Raw genomic sequence first — 16,831 nt, forward strand, 5'->3', positions numbered from 1 at the left:
AAATCCCGAGTCTTGCATTAGGACGAAAGGTCTTCCATCAGGCACTACAAACCCTTTTTGGAAGTTTTGATTCACAGTATTTACTTCACGTCTAATAACATTTTGAATCCAAGGAGCTTTATACTGAAAAGATCCTTTTTCTTCAGATGCTTGTCACTAGGTCCTTCTCTTTTGAAATGGGAAGCGCTCTGTTGTTCCAGGCAGTGCTTCTGTATATTATATCTTCACAAGCTGAACGCGTGATTGCTTTTTATTGCTACTGAGCAACCTTTGAGTAAACATGAATCATTTTTTATGGCATCAAATTTGAAATGTTTCCTTACCAGCTATGTCTATTATCTGCCCGGGTAGGAATGTGAATGCACACAACATTTTAAAATAGAACAAACTTTTTTCAACACAGTGCTACTGTGGTGGGAAAAAAAGAAAGGTCTCTCTCCAATACTTGATCAGTCCTGAGTATAACAAATTATACACGTTTTTTAACTACTTGAAAGACCCTAGATCAGTGTGGTTCTTTTGTATATGCATATATGCAATTGTACAGTTCTGTATGTATATGCATATGTATATGCAATTCTACCTTCTGCTGCAAGGTAGAAGCCAGTGATTATTTCTGGATTATTTCTGGATTGGCTACAGCTGATTATATTTTTCTGCATTAAAACTAGTAACCCAAACTGTCAAGAAATAGCAGCATGAATGGTGCTATAAGTTTAACTGAAGTGTTTGGCCAAAGAAACACCATCCTTGTAGCTGATAAAGATAGGTGGACGTGAGGCTACACTATGTACTGCTGTCGCTTTTCAGTGGCGAATTATTTACCCAGGTTTCGTGGTCTCCCTTGAGGCAGAGGTCATGATCTCTGAAGGGGATCGTTATGAAAAAGCCATCAGGGATTTGCAAACCAATCTAATGGGCTGTTGAATGCCTTCTCCCTTGCTACTGATGTAACCTGCCAGGCAGCAGTGGTGTCTGTCCCAAATGGCCAGGGATACTACAGCAGCAAGAGCATGTCCGTGTACGCACTCCCACACCTTTGTGTCCCAAGGAGGCTGCTTTTCAAAGCATTTATTCATATTTACCTTGTAGGAGCAGAGCGGCTGCAGAGAGCCATTCTGGTGAGGCAAAAGGGAGCCCTGGTGGAAAACCGAAGCAGTGTGTGTTATCCCCATCTTTCAGTATGAAAGGTGGGAGACTATAGGGTAGAGCTCATGAAAATAATATTGTAGGACCGAATAAATCCTGCTGGAAACTGCGTGGAGGGAACCCACGGGGAAGAGTCTCTCTTCCTAGGAGAATGAAGTTAGCATGAATGAACTCCAGAAAACCTGAATGGATCCTCTTTCGTTGCTGTTTGCACATTGCAGTGCAGTACGAAGCCCAGAGGAGAGCCTGTAGAGTGGCTGCTCATGCTCTGCCTCAGCTGGCAAATCTGAATTAGCTCCTGAAAAACGTAGCTCTTTCCCATCTGTGGTCTGTATTGCAGGGCGAGGGGTATTACCTCCTGAATCAGTTTGGGTGTTGAAGCAGCCCGGTGACCCAGACCCTGTGGTACGCTAGCCTACTACTTTGTGTCTGAATCAGGGGCCACCTTTGCTACGAGTGACCTGTCCTCCATGAGAAAATCACTGAGTGCTGAAAATGGGCCTTCAAGCTCTACCTCTGCTGCGTATTCCCTATAGCCAGGGTCCCATGTAGGATCACTCAGCCAGATCGACAGCTTATCAGATACTGATCTCGATCCAGTCCTATTGCAATAGGATCGACTGTGGAAATGGCCAGATGAAAATTCCCACCCACTGGTGTAGCTAAGCTAAGATTAATGCCCGTCTGGAAGCTGGGTGTGCAGTCCAGGCTGAACCAGCGGAGAGCAAAGCTATAGGACTGGATGTCAAAACCAGCGATTTCTCTGGCTGCTTTGTCCTGAGGGGCAATTAATGAGCAGGGAGATCAAGATGGAGCCTCCTTGAATTCCCCTCACCCTGTTCTCCCCAGCTGAAATCTTTAATTTCCTCATTCCAGCCCTAACAATATAACTATTATCACAACCACCTGACTCCCCAGGCCTGTGTCCCCACCCCTTTTGTGATCTCTCCTGCGTGTTTCTGGGAATTCGAGGCAGATGCAGCCACCTCAGACCAGTTTTTCTTCTGACACCTGCTCCCCTGCCAGCAGAGATGACCTGGTCACCCTCTGAGCCCAAGGCAGCACCCGGCACAACACAGCAGGCGTTTGCTTGATAGGCACATGCGCTTGGTGCTGCCCAGCTGGAGCTTTGCTAGAGCTGATGTTAGGACAACCTAGTTGATGTTTACCTCCAGTTTTGCCGCTGCCCCACGTAATTCTCCAGGTACCTCCCTCGGTCACTTCCACCTCCGTGGCTTCGTGTTGCTTCTGCTTCTTGGCTCTGCGCTGGTGGTGGTGATCTTCTCCTCCTCTGGAATATAAGTAAGAAGTTATGCCCTCAAAAGGGGAATCCACAGGGAATTAAGCCCTTAAGAAGAGAAGTTAATCCATAAATCCCATTTCTTTTATGGGTAAGGCCAGATTTCATAGCCAAATGGCTTGAGGGAACACTTCCCACCACACCCTTCTCAAAAGGCAGAGCAGAAGGCATCACCCCCCTTTCCCATCTCCTTTTTGATTGTTCAGATGTATTCAATTAATTCCTCTGCTTGAGAGGTTTTATGTCTTCCCAGGCACTATGAACCCTCAGAAGATCTCAGGCTAGCAGTGACCTGAAGCTCTGGAATGGTTCATGAGGCAAAGAACCTGAATTTTTTTCATGATGTAGCTTGATAATTTTTTTTTTGTGATTTTCATGCTTTCTTTTAAGCAGAAGAGGTTGGCCAACAAAACATGAATCTTAGTCAAGCCATGTGACCACTTCTAGTGATACCGAGAAGAGTGAGATTTCTTCATTATAGTTGCTGTCCCATTCTGTCACTTCTTCTTTTAACTATATATCAAGACTGAAACTGTTTCAGATACATCTCACATATCAAGAAGTTTATATTCCTGGGCAAATTTTGGGGTCAGGAAGGGATTTTCTTCAAGTAAGACACATGGGGTCGGGGCGGGTGGTGGATTTTGCTGGGGGTCTTTTTGAGAGAAAGAATCTTCCCCTGTAGCTTGAAAAATGGTCCACTTCACAGAGTCTAGGGCCTTTTGCCTTCCAAATCCCCTGCCAGTGAAGGATCTCAAAGTATTTGCAGCATACCTCCTGGTATGAGGCTGCGCATATTTATTAGCTGAGGCAATTGATCTTTCATGCTAAGGACTTAAGAAGATGTTGATGGTATTTCATGGGAGGGCAGGTGTGTGAATATGATTTGGGTACATACAAAAGTACAAAAGAAGAGAAAAACAGCAATGACTTGAGAAGCGCTTGAAAAAGAGGAAGAGAAAATGGTAAAAAATGCTGTTGAAAACAGAGGAAGGAGCAGGAGCTGAATGGAAAGAACAGCAGTGAATGAACTCAGAAAAAGAAGAAAATCATGCCTTCCTGCCCCACGAACTGCACCTGGTTGTGGTGGGAAGGCCTGCATTGCCTAGTGACACCAAAATACGTGCTGGCAAATGACATATCTTCCAGAGGATGATTCATGCCAGACAGTTCGCAGCACAGGAAGCTGAATTTAGTCTACAAACTCTTAGAACAGTGACGTATTGCCTTTCCTGCTTTTACAGTCATTTTACCTTCCTTTGCTGCACCTTATCATTGTTGGCCCAACCATTCTGGACCTCTCCTCGGCTGTCCCCCAACATTGTCCAGTGCTGCCCTACTTCGCTGGCAGTCATTGCTTTGACCCCCACATGTCCCTGTACCATACAATCCTTCCTGCCACTACTCTTCACTGTCATCCCTAACCCCTTCTGCCACCTCTTGTAACACTGCATCGCTACATCAACTGTACCTGTTGGGGCAATGTTGCTGTTGCCTCTTACTTCTCACTCCCCCTCTCAGTGTGACATCCCAAGGCTCAGGGTCGTAATCCTGTTTTCCCACCTGATGTCTTCACTGCTACTAACATCCTGCCCTCTACCTCTTGTTTTCCAGCCACTTGTCTTCTTCCCATTCTGCTTTGGCAGCCTTTGTAATTTTGACCTGTTGCCCGGTATTGATGGCCTGTACCAACACCTACTACAACTGTTTCCTTCTGTCTGTCCAAAAGTATGACCCCTTTTATATTTTCACCTTCATCGCCTGAATTCACTCTCTATCACCCTTTGCCATCCTTACTAACCAGGCATGCTCAAGAAAAATGGGATGAACACCTTTCATGTGGGATACAGAAACCATTGATCAGTGGGGTAAGGGAAGTCACAAAGAGCATCTATCAAAAAAAGCTGAAGTTGTCTACAAATGGGAAAACTAGAGAAGGATAGCCTGAGGGACAGGATGACATCCAGAGGGACCTGGACAAGCTCAAGAAGCGGGCCCATGTGAACCTCATGAGGTTCAACAAGGCCAAGTGCAGCGTTGTGCACCTGGGTTGGGGCAACCCCCGGTATCAATACAGACTGGGGGATGAAGGGATTGAGAGCAGCCCTGCCAAGGAGGACTTGGGGGTACTGGTGGATGAAGAGCTGGACATTAGCCAGCAATGTGCGCTCGAAGCCCAGAAGGCCAACCGTATCCTGGACTGCATCAAAAGGAGCGTGGCCAGCAGGTCCAGGGAGGGGATTCTGCCCCTCTGCTCTGCTCTGGTGAGACCCCACCTGGAGTCCTGCGTCCAGCTCTGGAGCCCTCAGCACAAGAAACATGGACCTGTTGGAGCTGGTCCAGAGGAGGGCCACAAAAATGATCAGGGGGGTGGAACGCCTCTCCTATGAAGAAAGGCTGACACAGTTGGGGTTATTCAGCCTGGAGAAGAGAGGGCTTCTGGGAGACCTTATTGCAGCCTTTCAGTACTTAAAGGGGGCTTAGAAGAAAGATGGGGACAACCTTTTTAGCAGGGCCTGTTGCGACAGGACAAGGGGGGGATGGTTTTAAACTAAAAGAGAGTAGATTTAGACTAGATATAAAGAAGAAATTTTTTACAATGAGAGTGGTGAAGCACTGGAACAGGTTGCCCAGAGAGGTGGTAGATGCCCCATCCCTGGAAACATTCAAGGTCAGGTTGGTCGGGGCTCTGAACAACCTGATCTAGTTGAAGATGTCTCTGCCCACGGCAGGGGGGTTGGACTAGGTGACCTTTAAAGGTCCCTTCCAACCCAAACTATTCTATGATTCTATGATTCTATGATTCTATGATATAAACTTTGGCATGTTGCATGTAGAAAGACAGTAAGTCAGGTCAAAGAAAGCTTCAAGGAGCAACTAGCAAAAGGAATCAAAACTAACATTAGATCTTTCTTGAAACGTATCAGGAACCTGGCAGATGTTCTGAAGGGCAAATTGGTGATCAGGCTATGAGAGGAGTGCACAGGGGAGATCAGGCTATTGCCGAAATCTCTGCATCTGTGTTAAGTGTTGAGTGACGAGATCATCGTGGCAGAACGCATTCTTCAGCAGGGTGGGGTTCGCCAATGAACACGTCTGAAATAGAAGCGGCTGTGGAAAAGGCTGTTCAACACACTGACAAAGTGAACAGTAACAACTTGCTGGGAGCAATGGCATTTGTTCAAGAGTCCTAAAGGAACTCAAGAATAAAATAGCTGAACTGCTCCGGGCAGTGTGTAACCCATGCTTAATGTCACTGTGGTACCTGGGGAGAGGGAAGTGGTGAATGTGATGCCAATTTTTAAAGAATTTAAAGAATGGGCTCAACTGGAGAATGGACAGCTTCATGGAAAAGAAATCTACAGAGGGTGAATAAACCACAGAAACCACATGCAATCAGGAAGTCCCTGACCTGAAAATCTTTGAAGAAGAGTATTAACACTGATATGATATATTTGCCCTGTTCATCTTAAACTCTCCCTGAGAAGGAGAGAGGAGGAGGCTAGAGGAAATCAGGGAGAAATCAAATGCTTATAGTAAGGAATGAGTGAAGAGGCGGCGAGGATAAGGTGAAAACATAAACCAGAAACTTAAGAGAGGTCACAGAGCACAGCATCTGCAACAGGACCCACAGTGAAGAGATGTCTTTGATCAGTGTTTCGTACTCTTCACAGAACACCCAGGGCAGTGTTCCTGCAGGCAGTGCTAGGGAGAAGCAGCCATTGTAGAGCTGTGGGATGACCTTCTCTATGAAAAGAGGTATCCAGCTATTGAGAAGAACTACCTGATGTCTGTGGGCTTTCAAGAAGCTGCAGCCATGTGGGAGTCATCTTACTGTGTACATGTGTGAACCCCCTGCTGCCCACTGTACCGATCCAACCAAGGACTGTGACACCAAGCTCTTGCAATGGAGCTTGCTGCTTCAAGCTTCCGATCTGGAAGAAATGCACAGTAGGAGACCATGAATGCTGGCCCTGATGCTTTGTCCTGGCCCACCTCTACCAGGCGGGTTGCAGTGATTCCTTGCAGTTCATTGACCAACATGGGGGAGATGTGGGAAAGTTTGGTATCTTTTCTATGGTCAGCGTGGAAATCGGTTCCTGTTGCACACTAGGCTTGAATGAGTTACTGTCCATCATTGCCTGGTGGACTATGGGAGAGGGGTTTTAGCTTTGAAGTGCATTAGGCACTTCACCATCTCTTCTAGTTAATGCATGTTCTCTCTGAGACACATACCAGCTGAGCTTCAGCTGTGTTCATGAAGGGCGTCTAAACCAAAGTAGTTAGACGCTGTATCTATTTTGCTGGCTTAAATTGAGTGAGCAGAGGCATAATCAAACAAGGGGAACCTACATGGAAAAGATCATCTTGAGCTTGGCTTTGTTGTTTGCAATGACTGCTCTTAAAATACCACATTAGAAGTTTTGGCTTGTCCATATCCACAATACAGTGCAGCCACAGCCACAGTAATCTTGTGTTGGCTCAAGTGCAAATAACTTAATCTTATGTTTTTCAGGTTGACAAAATCTGTATCAAATTTCATGTCTTATATCAAATAATTCTCCTAAAGAACTTGTTTAAAACACCTACATTTAATACTTATTTGTAGAGACACAGTATACCTTATAACGGCTTGGTCTGACTAGCAACTAATCAGATGCTAGCCAGATTCCTGCTTCTCAATTCACGTGGCCAGGCATTGATGCCATGTGGCGCTTGGCCACTACACATTCGACCTTGGAAGGCAGCATGGCTCTCTCCCAGAGACGCAAAACGTATAATATTATTTATACATGTCCTTATAAGGCAATCAAGTTTATCTTTGATGAACTTTCAGTCTCTAAGTGGTATTTTCTGTAGTAAGTGTTTTATATTTAAAATATAAGGAACATTGTTGTTAAACACAACATCAGTTTGTTTATCAGTAAGTACTGCTTTTTCTACTTTAGGTTATATGCTTTGCTTGTTTTTGTGGTTTAAATTCAGCTTGAGACCTTCAGGAACACAGTAATTGTGGTCTCCCCATAGCAGCTCCAGAGGGGAGCATCAGAGAGCAGGTAGTCGAATAAAATCAAGTGCCATGGTATATTTTTCCTTACGAGAAATACAGCCACTCCTAACGCATTTCTTGCATCTCTCCCCTATTTTTTTCTTTCCTTTATGTCAGTTTATGGGCCAAAAAGGCAGACAAACCACCAGCTCTCACTTCATGTGTAACACAGGCCTTGGAATTCTACCCACTGTCTCTTTTAACTGATGCCATTACCTTTTTTTAAAAAATTATTATTAAAGGACAGCTTGAAAAAAAGTAACGTGGCCTTTATTTGAAGACCTTGAGAGATAGTCTACCATTTTTATTGACAGATGGCTAGGACAATCATCCTCATCGTTGAGTATATTATGTCTTATTCTACTCTGAACATGCCTAAATATAACTTGCAGCTGTTGATTCTCACTGTGACTTTCTCTGCAGCTTACAGTGCCACCGGTACTCTGTATTTTCTGTAGTGTAACTGAGAGATACTGGTTTAGTAGGACCAGAATGATGTCTCAAAGTGCCCCCGTAAGGCATTTTCCGACCTTCCTAGTTGATCCTGTCATTTTGCTCTGGACCACCTCCAAGCTTTCAACGTATTAAAAAAACACGTTGGGTGCACTGCCGACGGGTGTTGCAGCTTCAGGCTTTGCTGGGCTTCCGACTCGGCGTTGTCAGTCACAGGTGACAGTGACTTCTCTGGTGGTCACCAATGAGATTCCTGCTCTCCGCAGCTTGTCCTTCCTCCCTGGCTGCCCAGGAGCCAGCTATCACGCACCCACCGATTATCTGGGGGTGTCTTTGAATACAGCAGGCAGTACAAAAAGCTTCCGTGAGTCCTCCTCCAGAGTAGCAGCCACTGGGAGCGAGGGGACCGGTATTGACACCGAGGGTCCTTTGGAGCTCCCCTTCCCAAGTCCCAGGGGGTTTCCCCCTCCGTGCGGGGCTCAGCCCGCCTGTTCACCAGCCGTGGAGCCACGCAGTAGGCTTGGCTCCACAGAGCGGTGTGGGAGGTGCACAGACAGACGGCAACCACTGGAACTAAAAATACTTATTTATTGGTAATGCATCAAAAATGAAGAGGACATGATACAAGCAAAAACTGCTTCCACCAGCAGTTACATTCTGTCCATGGTCACTCTTACGTGTCCCCACAGACCAGGCATCTGATAGGGATTTGTGGATCAACAGCATTGAGACAGCGTGGTGGTCCAGTACCTGAGGAGACTCCACTGGCATTACTGAGCATCTTATCTTGAGTATCTTTGAGTATGTTCAGCTGGCCAGGTGACTTGTGTTGATCTCCCTCCGCTTTAGCTACTGATCTTGCCATTTGCAAATTTTATCAACAATATTTTTTACAATTATATCTCCTGATGCAAATATCAAACAGCACAGTTCTTGCAGGAGGCACACACTTTCAGCAGTGATTGCTGCTTCTTTTTTGGACAATGGATTTTTGCCATTTGTCTGTTAGCTAGTAATTAATATAATGCAAATTATGATGTATACATACACTATTATTTATTCTTCAGAATTTACAAATTTCTTGGTTTGTTAAATCTGTACCAGTGCTTTTATCAACCAAATGTATTATTTCATCAAAGAATGAAGTCAGGTTTGTTTCTCACAACTTTTTTTTTTAAAAACATACCAAATTATTAATGTTATTTTCATTGTTGAAGCCTTTGTTAGCTAACTTGTAATAACTTCACACTCTCTTACCTATGATTATTACTACGGAACCATCTAACAGTCCTTGGTGTCATCTCGCTTCCTCTCTGTGAACACTGGCACAACACGCTGTTCCAAGACCTTGCGATTTCTCTAGTATGCCAGGATTTTTAAATACCTAAGTCCATTGGGCCAGGTGCCTCCTCAGCCAAATGTTTTATGATTCTGAGATGCAAATTTTCTTGGCTACTGATCTGAAAATACTTACTCTTAATAGATGCTGTTAAAACCTTCCTTAGTTCACAAATAGATTGGGAATTTGTTTACCATCCTCATGTAGTACAAATACACAATTCTGTTTCCTTCTGTGTACAAACAACTATCTTCTCTGTATCAAAAAGCCTCCATCAAAATCTTCTCTATCAACAGTTTTACCTATATCCACCCAGTAAGAGCCTAGGCCATTGCTCGCGTTTCTTGGTTTGCAACCTATTTTGAAAAAACTCCTTCCAAGTGCCGGTAGCACTAGGAGCAATCCAGTTTTTCCAGGTTATTTTGAACACTCCTTATCACCTTGTGTCCTTCATAAATTCTCACTTTTATTGTGTGCCATATACCTCCTTTCCATCCACACCTTCCTTCTGCTTTTTTGTCCCCTGTTGGTTATATACAAGATTCAAATTCCCAGTTAGGCAGGAAAAGCATTTAATTGTCCCTGTCTTTTTCACAAGTACAGAACTACAGACCTTGTCCATCTTGTAAACTTCTAGCAGTGAAATTTCTATTAAAAATTTTATAGTAGTTTTCTCATGGAGAGTCATATTTTTCCGATTGCTTGATTTGTGATAAGTTTAACCCATAACTTCCTCTGTTTGAGGATTTACCATTTTGAAGTATCAATTTTGCCTACGTAGTTGCCCAACTTCACAGTTAAAACACATACGTACGTAAATATCTTACTTAAACACCTGCCTCATAGGCATTAACAAAATGTACTATATACATCTACAGACACATACCTACATACATTTGTAAATGTTGTATACCTACTTACAACATGTACACATACACACATACATCTGTATACACACATACAGTCATACAAACACTCATCTATATACAATTTCATTTTCCCTGAAACCGGAGAAGAGGCATTTCTAAAAATGTATGCACGTTGCCTGTAATGCAGCATCCCAGCAAAGAGCTGAGGCTATTGACGTTGCCCTCCCGAGGTGAAGACATGTTCTTCTGTGAGTCCACCTCTGAACGGCCACTCAGCTCCTCCACCGAGGGCAGCCCTACCCCCCCCGTACCGACCAAGAGCTCTGTTAATATTTGCACAGGGCTGCCTCTCCTGAGCAGGATGTGTCAAGGGACGGGAGACAAAGGAGGGTGGCACAAGGGTTTCCTCTATTCTGAAGCCCTTAGAAGTTGCTCAGACTTTGGTTTAGCTGAAAAGGAGAGAGAAAAAAAAGAAGTAAGATGCAGGAAGACCAAAGCGGTGCAAAACATCACCTCATGCTGCCTTCCACCAGAAATGAGTCTCCAGCTCATCCGCTCCCCACCTCTCCCTCCAGGATCCTGGGATATTCTGACCTCCATCTCCTGAGCGGGGGTCCAGGGGGAGGAAGATGCTCTTTGCTGCATCTCGCCCACGAGGGAAGTGGCTCAGCATTTTAAATGCCTACCTGCTCTTCTCCTGAGCACAATGAAGAGGACGACGATGAAAATGATGGTAGCAATGAAACCCCCCACCAGTCCTTCCGATTCCGTTTGCTCTGCAGAGGAAGAGGAGGATCAGTGACGTTAGGTTGGCTGGAGTGGCTGAACAGCCAGCGAGTTGTCACAGATAAATGAGCTCCCCCAGCAACTGACCGTGTGCGTGCTCTTGTCAGGTACACAGATGTGACACGACACACGTGAGCTAAAGCCACACAGACCCAGGGCCAGTTATACTGGCTGGACCGATGTGTCGTAACTTGTTAAACTGCAGTATTGCTTGCTTTTCCCTGCCGGGTCAGGAGGAGACACAGGAGCAATCTCCCATCAGCAGGGAGAGTGAACAGCTCCAACGGGGGGAAGGATTTTTTGCTATAGGTCTCGAGCAGCATCTGTCTCCAGCTGAACATCAAGTCCAACTGGGCGTCTAACTTCTTGGGGCATGGCTGTTTTCTTGTGCCTGTCCAGGGGGGTCCAGCCCACATGCTACAAACTTTTGCTCTGTTGCTCCACTTTCGGTCATAAAATCTCTTTTCCCCTGAAGGAAAGGAGATACTTGCTCCCCAAAAGCTTCAGGGAGTGAAATAAAAGCTGAGGAAGGGAAAGAGAAAGGGAAGGGGAGGATAGAGAGGATGGGTATGAGAGGACACCAGAAGGAAAGCATGGAGAAACAGGCAGATGTGGTGTAACTCAGAGGTTTTGATCCCTGTGGTGGGTAGATGAGGTGTGAGGAGGTCTGGGCAGGATGAAGAACTCACCCCTCTGCCCCTGACACCTACCTAGTGCCTTAAGATGGGCGCTCACAGAGATGGGCTCTGCCAGGGCCACGTGTGAAACGTGGCAGCTGTAGGTGGCTGGTGCCCGCGCTGTGGCTGAGCTGATGCTGAGGTAAGAGGTGATGCTGTAGGTGCCATCTCGGCTTTGCCGGTGGTTGGAGAAACGTATGTCTGAGAGAGGGATTTCCGTGTCATCCTCAGGAGTCTTCTGTGTCCAGCTCACCGAGACGTCCAGGGGGTAATAGCCAGCAATGTTGCAGGCCAGAGTAGTCGTCACATCTCTCTCAAATGACACCACTGCTGGAATGACACGAACTCTTGGAGGCTCTGGAGGAGATAAAGAGGGAATTGACTTATTGTTAGCAGAGTACAAAAGTCCCCATCCACAAGGGAGAGAAGACAAGCTGCCTGTGACAATGAGTGTTGGGAGCGATGGGATAAGGGTGCAGGGCAAAGTTTCAGTGCCTGGGGACATGGGACTCCTGTTGCCCCCAGGCATTTCCCTTCCTCACCAGCCACATGCAGCTGGATGATGTGCTGGGCCTGGTGCAGTGGGGTGGACACCAAACAGATGTACGTCCCTTCGTCTCCGACGCTCACTCCTTGCAGGCTAAGCGATGCGTCTCCACTCCCCAGCAGCTCCGCCACATCCACGTGGACTTTTGGCTGCGCTGTTGGGCCTTTGCTCCCCACCTGGTACCGGAAAAGGCTACGGCCGCTGCCTTGGTGCTGCCTCCTCCACTCCAGGGAAGAAAGTGAGGAGCTGGGAGCCAAGGCAAAGTGGCAGTCGAGGATGACTGAGCCGCCAAGATGTGTGCGCATGGAAGTGTTGCGTGATGACGACTGAAATTCAACTAGAAACAGGCAAGTAGAGAGTTAAACGGATGTGGTTAAAGAAGGCACCCTCAGGTGGGAAGGGCTGGGGGAAGGGCTGGCAGTGAACTCCCCACGAGGAGGAGGAGGAGGAGGAGGCACAGGCACCCTATGTGATGCCCCAGGGGTCATGTGGACTGAGGAGCTGGAGGAAGCCAGCCTGGTGGGGTTAGCAGGGCAGGGAGACAGGCGGACACCAAGTGCATGTCATGGTCTTGAAAGTGCTTGTCATCCTCAGGAGCTGGGGCATGGAAAACCCTGACAGGAGGCAGGGTTTGGGGGCAATGTGCACGACCCCTTTTTCCCTAAGCACCAACTCCCGGCAGCCCTCAGGTCCTGGTGAGAGGTGGGGCATGGGACTCTTGGGAAGGCAGGCTCCCCTCCCCTCATGTCCCTCGGTGCTGTGGAGGCACCCATGGCCACCTGGTCACCTGTGGTCAGCAACGTCCCCTCCTTGCTGATAGGAATCCTCAGCTTTGGGTGCAGTGTTGCGTCGTGCTCCTCCTCCTCCTCCTGGTTGCCGCAGTGGGGTCCTCTGAGCACCAGGGCGATACTGATCCCACCGGAGAGCCGCAGGGTGGCCATGAACCAGAAGGTACGGCAGGGCCCCTCGCCAGCCCGCTGGAAGCTGTATGGGGAGATCTCGCAGCTCACCTCCTCCCCATCACAGTCCGCATGCAGCAGGGACTCTGCGTGCGGGATGGATACCGACGGGGCTGTGGGAATAGAGGAAGAGGTTTAACCATCTGAATCCAAAAGGGGAAAGGAAGTGCAAGCTGATAAGACACATTATTTTGGAGGAGCATCATGCACTGCTGGGGTCAGTCAGAGCCCAGAAATACCAGGCTAGGCTGAACAGATGAAGGCCTGCAAAGAATATGAAAGGTTTGGCACGACTGTCTTACATCCCTCAGTCTGTTGGTTGTATTTTATCCAGTTCACTCTGGGCAAAGGAAGCTGTTAGGAAAGGAGAATAAACAGAACAGATTCCCTTTAGCTAGCTCAAGAAAGCAAGCTGTGTATGTGATATGCCCAGCAAAGACCTGCAACGTTTGTTCTTTTTAGGCCTAAATGCAGAAACAAAGGGGACACCGAAGCACCGCAGGTAAGGAAAGAAAGGGTGGCAGGAAGGCATTAATGGCTGGATGTAGAGACACACTGTATCTGTGCCTTTGATCATAGCATGGGCTTAAGCATAGGCGTAAGCATCCTGGTGACCTACACGCTTTCCACGGACATCACTGGAAATAAATTCCATGCCTGCAATGCCTGTCAGTAGCCTGGCTGTAGCGTGCTTGAACTCACCCATGCCCACTCCATCCACACCACTTGAAGGACAGCTTGGACCCATGCTAATGGATCCTGCTGGACCTTCAGCTTCCCCTCTGAAAATGTCTCAGGGCCTCGAATAAGCTTGTACTGAAGCACATGCTTGCAGATAGGCACTGCAGGCAGCGAACAAGACCACAGCGAAGTACAGGCTCAGGCCTTTGCTTGACTGTGTTTGCAAGGTTACGCGGAAAGCAAGCGGAACAGAGGCTGGACTGCAGGTTGGCACCCATGAGTGAAGTAAGGAGAGCCAAGTGGCACACAGCCGGCCGCCTGAGCAGGACAGCTCTGCTTCATTCCCACTTACCACCATGCTTCCTGCTAGCAAAAAACACCCACATGACTAAAGACGTGAACACTCTTTACAGGCGCAATAATACTGTATAGTGGAATAATTCCTGAGTTGCTTTTGACAAAGTGTTTCCCAAGAGATAGGCTATCTAGGATAGCCCCAGTACGAAGGAGGTGCCTCCACAGGGCTTTCTAACATCTTCCACAAACTTCCTTTCTTAAAGTCCAAATTGCCGAATTCATGCGTGTAACTTTAGTGGTCGTTCAAAAATTAAACGTCTATACTCAGTTAAAGAAAAATCTCGTAGAAGCCCGGTGCAGGTAAGTGGCCAAAACCCCGGCGGCAGCTCTCCCACCCCAGCTCTCCCACTCACCTGAGGCTTCAAAGACAATGGGAGAAGAGGAGTCACGGTTTTTCTGTGGGACTTTGTACTCAGTTACATCATCCAAGTTCCCGTCATCTCTGACGCTGATACCCCTCAGCACGAGGGCAGCAGGATGCTGGGAGGACGGGCTGCCGAAGGCAGGCAGCAAGCCTCCTGCATCTTCCCCCACGTAGGAGCAGCCCAGGGCAATATCCACCCTGCGGAACGGAGGCGATGGTGTGGGAGCTTTCGCTGGCCCTTTAGGGAGGGAAAAGAACCGGCTGAATGCGTGAACCCCACTGCAAACAAAGAAGAGGGTATGAGTTTCTCTGGGATGGGGGATAGATAATCGGGAGGCTGGGGACTGGCTGCCACTTTGGGGTTGTTCTCCCAGCCCTGCTGGCAGCCGACCCCTCTCACCCTGTGCCACCCTCCTCTGGCAATAGCATTAACCTTTAGGAAGACGCGAGTTTTCCCGAGCTTCACTGAAGGGGTGGGGGGTGAGCGCAGGAAGAGTCCCGGCCCCGGCCCCGGCCCCAGCCCCGGCCCCGGCCCCAGCCCCAGCCCCGGCCCCGGGCCCCCCGCATCTCACCCGCCGCCAGGGCCAGCAGGGCCCCGCAGAGCACCGGGGCCCCGCACAGCAGCAGGACCCCGCACAGCACCAGCCCCCCGGCCATCCTGCCCGGCAGCGCAGCCACCTCCAAGCCCCGATATCCTCCCGGGAACCAAACCCGGGCCCGGCTGCCAGCAGCAGCACGGGCGATCGTTTCACTTTCGCTCTGGCAAAGCAGAAGGGGGGAAAAAAAAAAAACAACCCAAGCCTTAAACCCGTTAACTCTTGCTTTGCCGAACGCAGGAGACTTGAGGCAGCAGGGAACCGGGGCGCGATCAGCTGGGATCGAGGAGCATTCCCAAACCCGTGGCTGAGCTGCTTTTGCCGAATCCCTCTTTAAGTCAATATTTTATCAGCCTTTCCCACCGCGCTTCTGCTTGCAAACTCCTCTGGACCCTCTGAGCAGCCTCTGAAAGCAGCCACATCTCTGTCTGCTTGCTTTTTAGAAGACTTTAGCTTTGTGAAAGACTTGGGGGTTGAAGCTGGTTTGTTTCTTCCCCCCCCCGCAAAACCTCCTTCAGCTGCATAGAAGCTTGTTTTCTCTGCGGCAGCATGTGGTGCCACCGCCAGCCACAGAGTCAGCCCTGGCTTCGTGGGAAAAAACACCACGGGAAGAAAATCAAGCCACAAGAGAGAAAACGGATGAGCTCTAATGGTATTTTAACTACTGCTTTTCCCTGTCTTTCAGACACACAGAGAGAAAATGGCTGCTTCTCTGCTGGTCTGTTCCTCTCTTCACAGTCTTGCTAGCCCTGCACTAACACAACTTACTCTTGCTGTGGCCTGCTATAATCATGTATACACACCTGCAGGAAACCATGATAACCCCCAGCCCCAGCTCTTCCCGTACAGATTCCTGACACCCAGCCGAAGAAGCACCTTGTGCTGGCCAAATATGGGTACAGACTTACCCCTTGCATTCCAATCCCATCCTCACTCACCACTTCAGTCCTACCTGGAAAAGCCTCACAAGGAATATTAATTCTTCTTGCTGAAGTTATGCTTAAGAGCCCTGAGCTGTCAGATGTGGCCAGCTGCTCTGACTAGCTCTCCCACTGCCTCACCGGGGTAATATCACACGCCCACCAGCACACCCTGTCAGTCCCCGCATCCCCCTTCCATCTGAGATGCACTCATCTCTGCTCCCCTGGCCTTACATGTTATTATCTGGCATTATCTGTGCTCTCAGAGGGCACCCACATATTCCTGTCAGCCAATGAAGCAGAGCACAAGCGTCTGTGCAACTCCTTCACCCCAGGCAAATGCTACAAAGCGCTCTACTCAGGCAAGGTGCCTTTCTCTGATTTGTTTTTAAATTTGTTCCAGTGGAGCCAAAACTACATTTCAGCAGATTTTCCCATTAGCTGTTTATGCAGCGGAGCTGGGGGAGGTCTGCAGCTTCTGCTGTGGCTGTGAAACAAGTTATGGGTTACTGCCTGCAGAGAGGCTTCAACACAGCAGTTGTGATAGACTTTGTTTTGCAGAGCAATAAGCCACTCTTGACTGTTCTCCGTAATCAAATCCCCCCAGGTGTCTGCTAAAGATGGGACTCTCTTCCATTCTCCAGAGCTGCAATCCATTGCACGCTGGATCAGCCGGGCTAAAAGGAACAGCTCTGGTAAAAAGTTGTGCAACATACCAAGCTAGCTAGTAAATATAACTTTACCGTGCAGATATCATGTTCAAGAGAGCCATTCAGTGATGCTG

The 16,831-nt window shown here is 48.0% G+C and overlaps 2 protein-coding genes across 2 annotated transcripts in view; one reads left to right on the plus strand and one right to left on the minus strand.

The window, feature by feature from the left end:
* Window positions 1-11,944, plus strand: part of VAMP1 (vesicle associated membrane protein 1) — a 33,451-nt gene extending 21,507 nt beyond the window's left edge. The window contains exon 5 of the mRNA XM_075165524.1: window positions 11,855-11,944. Within this exon, the coding sequence (XP_075021625.1) occupies window positions 11,855-11,895 (41 nt within the window). The 3' untranslated portion in view covers window positions 11,896-11,944. The remainder of the gene's footprint in view (window positions 1-11,854) is intronic.
* On the minus strand, window positions 7,786-15,584 carry TAPBPL (TAP binding protein like). Its single transcript, XM_075165501.1, has 7 exons — window positions 15,104-15,584; window positions 14,521-14,769; window positions 12,958-13,242; window positions 12,166-12,507; window positions 11,657-11,980; window positions 10,847-10,936; window positions 7,786-10,609 (listed from the first exon to the last, which is right to left on the minus strand). Exons 1-7 carry the CDS (start codon window positions 15,186-15,188, stop codon window positions 10,569-10,571), a joined length of 1,416 nt encoding a protein of 471 aa, XP_075021602.1. The 5' UTR covers window positions 15,189-15,584; the 3' UTR covers window positions 7,786-10,568.
* Between the last annotated feature and the right edge of the window lie 1,247 nt (window positions 15,585-16,831).

This window comes from Calonectris borealis, chromosome 1 (genome assembly GCF_964195595.1).
Source record: "Calonectris borealis chromosome 1, bCalBor7.hap1.2, whole genome shotgun sequence".
NCBI classification, from domain to species: Eukaryota; Metazoa; Chordata; class Aves; order Procellariiformes; family Procellariidae; genus Calonectris; species Calonectris borealis.

Bases quoted from the DNA above. Each gene is read 5' to 3' on its own strand.
- TAPBPL (XM_075165501.1), bottom strand. From the start codon at position 15,188: ATGGCCGGGGGGCTGGTGCTGTGCGGGGTCCTGCTGCTGTGCGGGGCC. The intron at 14,770-15,103 runs GTGAGATGCGGG...CCCTCCCTAAAG, and splicing joins CCTGCTGGCCCTGGCGGCGG to GGCCAGCGAAAGCTCCCACA. The intron at 10,937-11,656 runs GTAGGTGTCAGG...CTTCCTCTGCAG, and splicing joins CGCCCATCTTAAGGCACTAG to AGCAAACGGAATCGGAAGGA.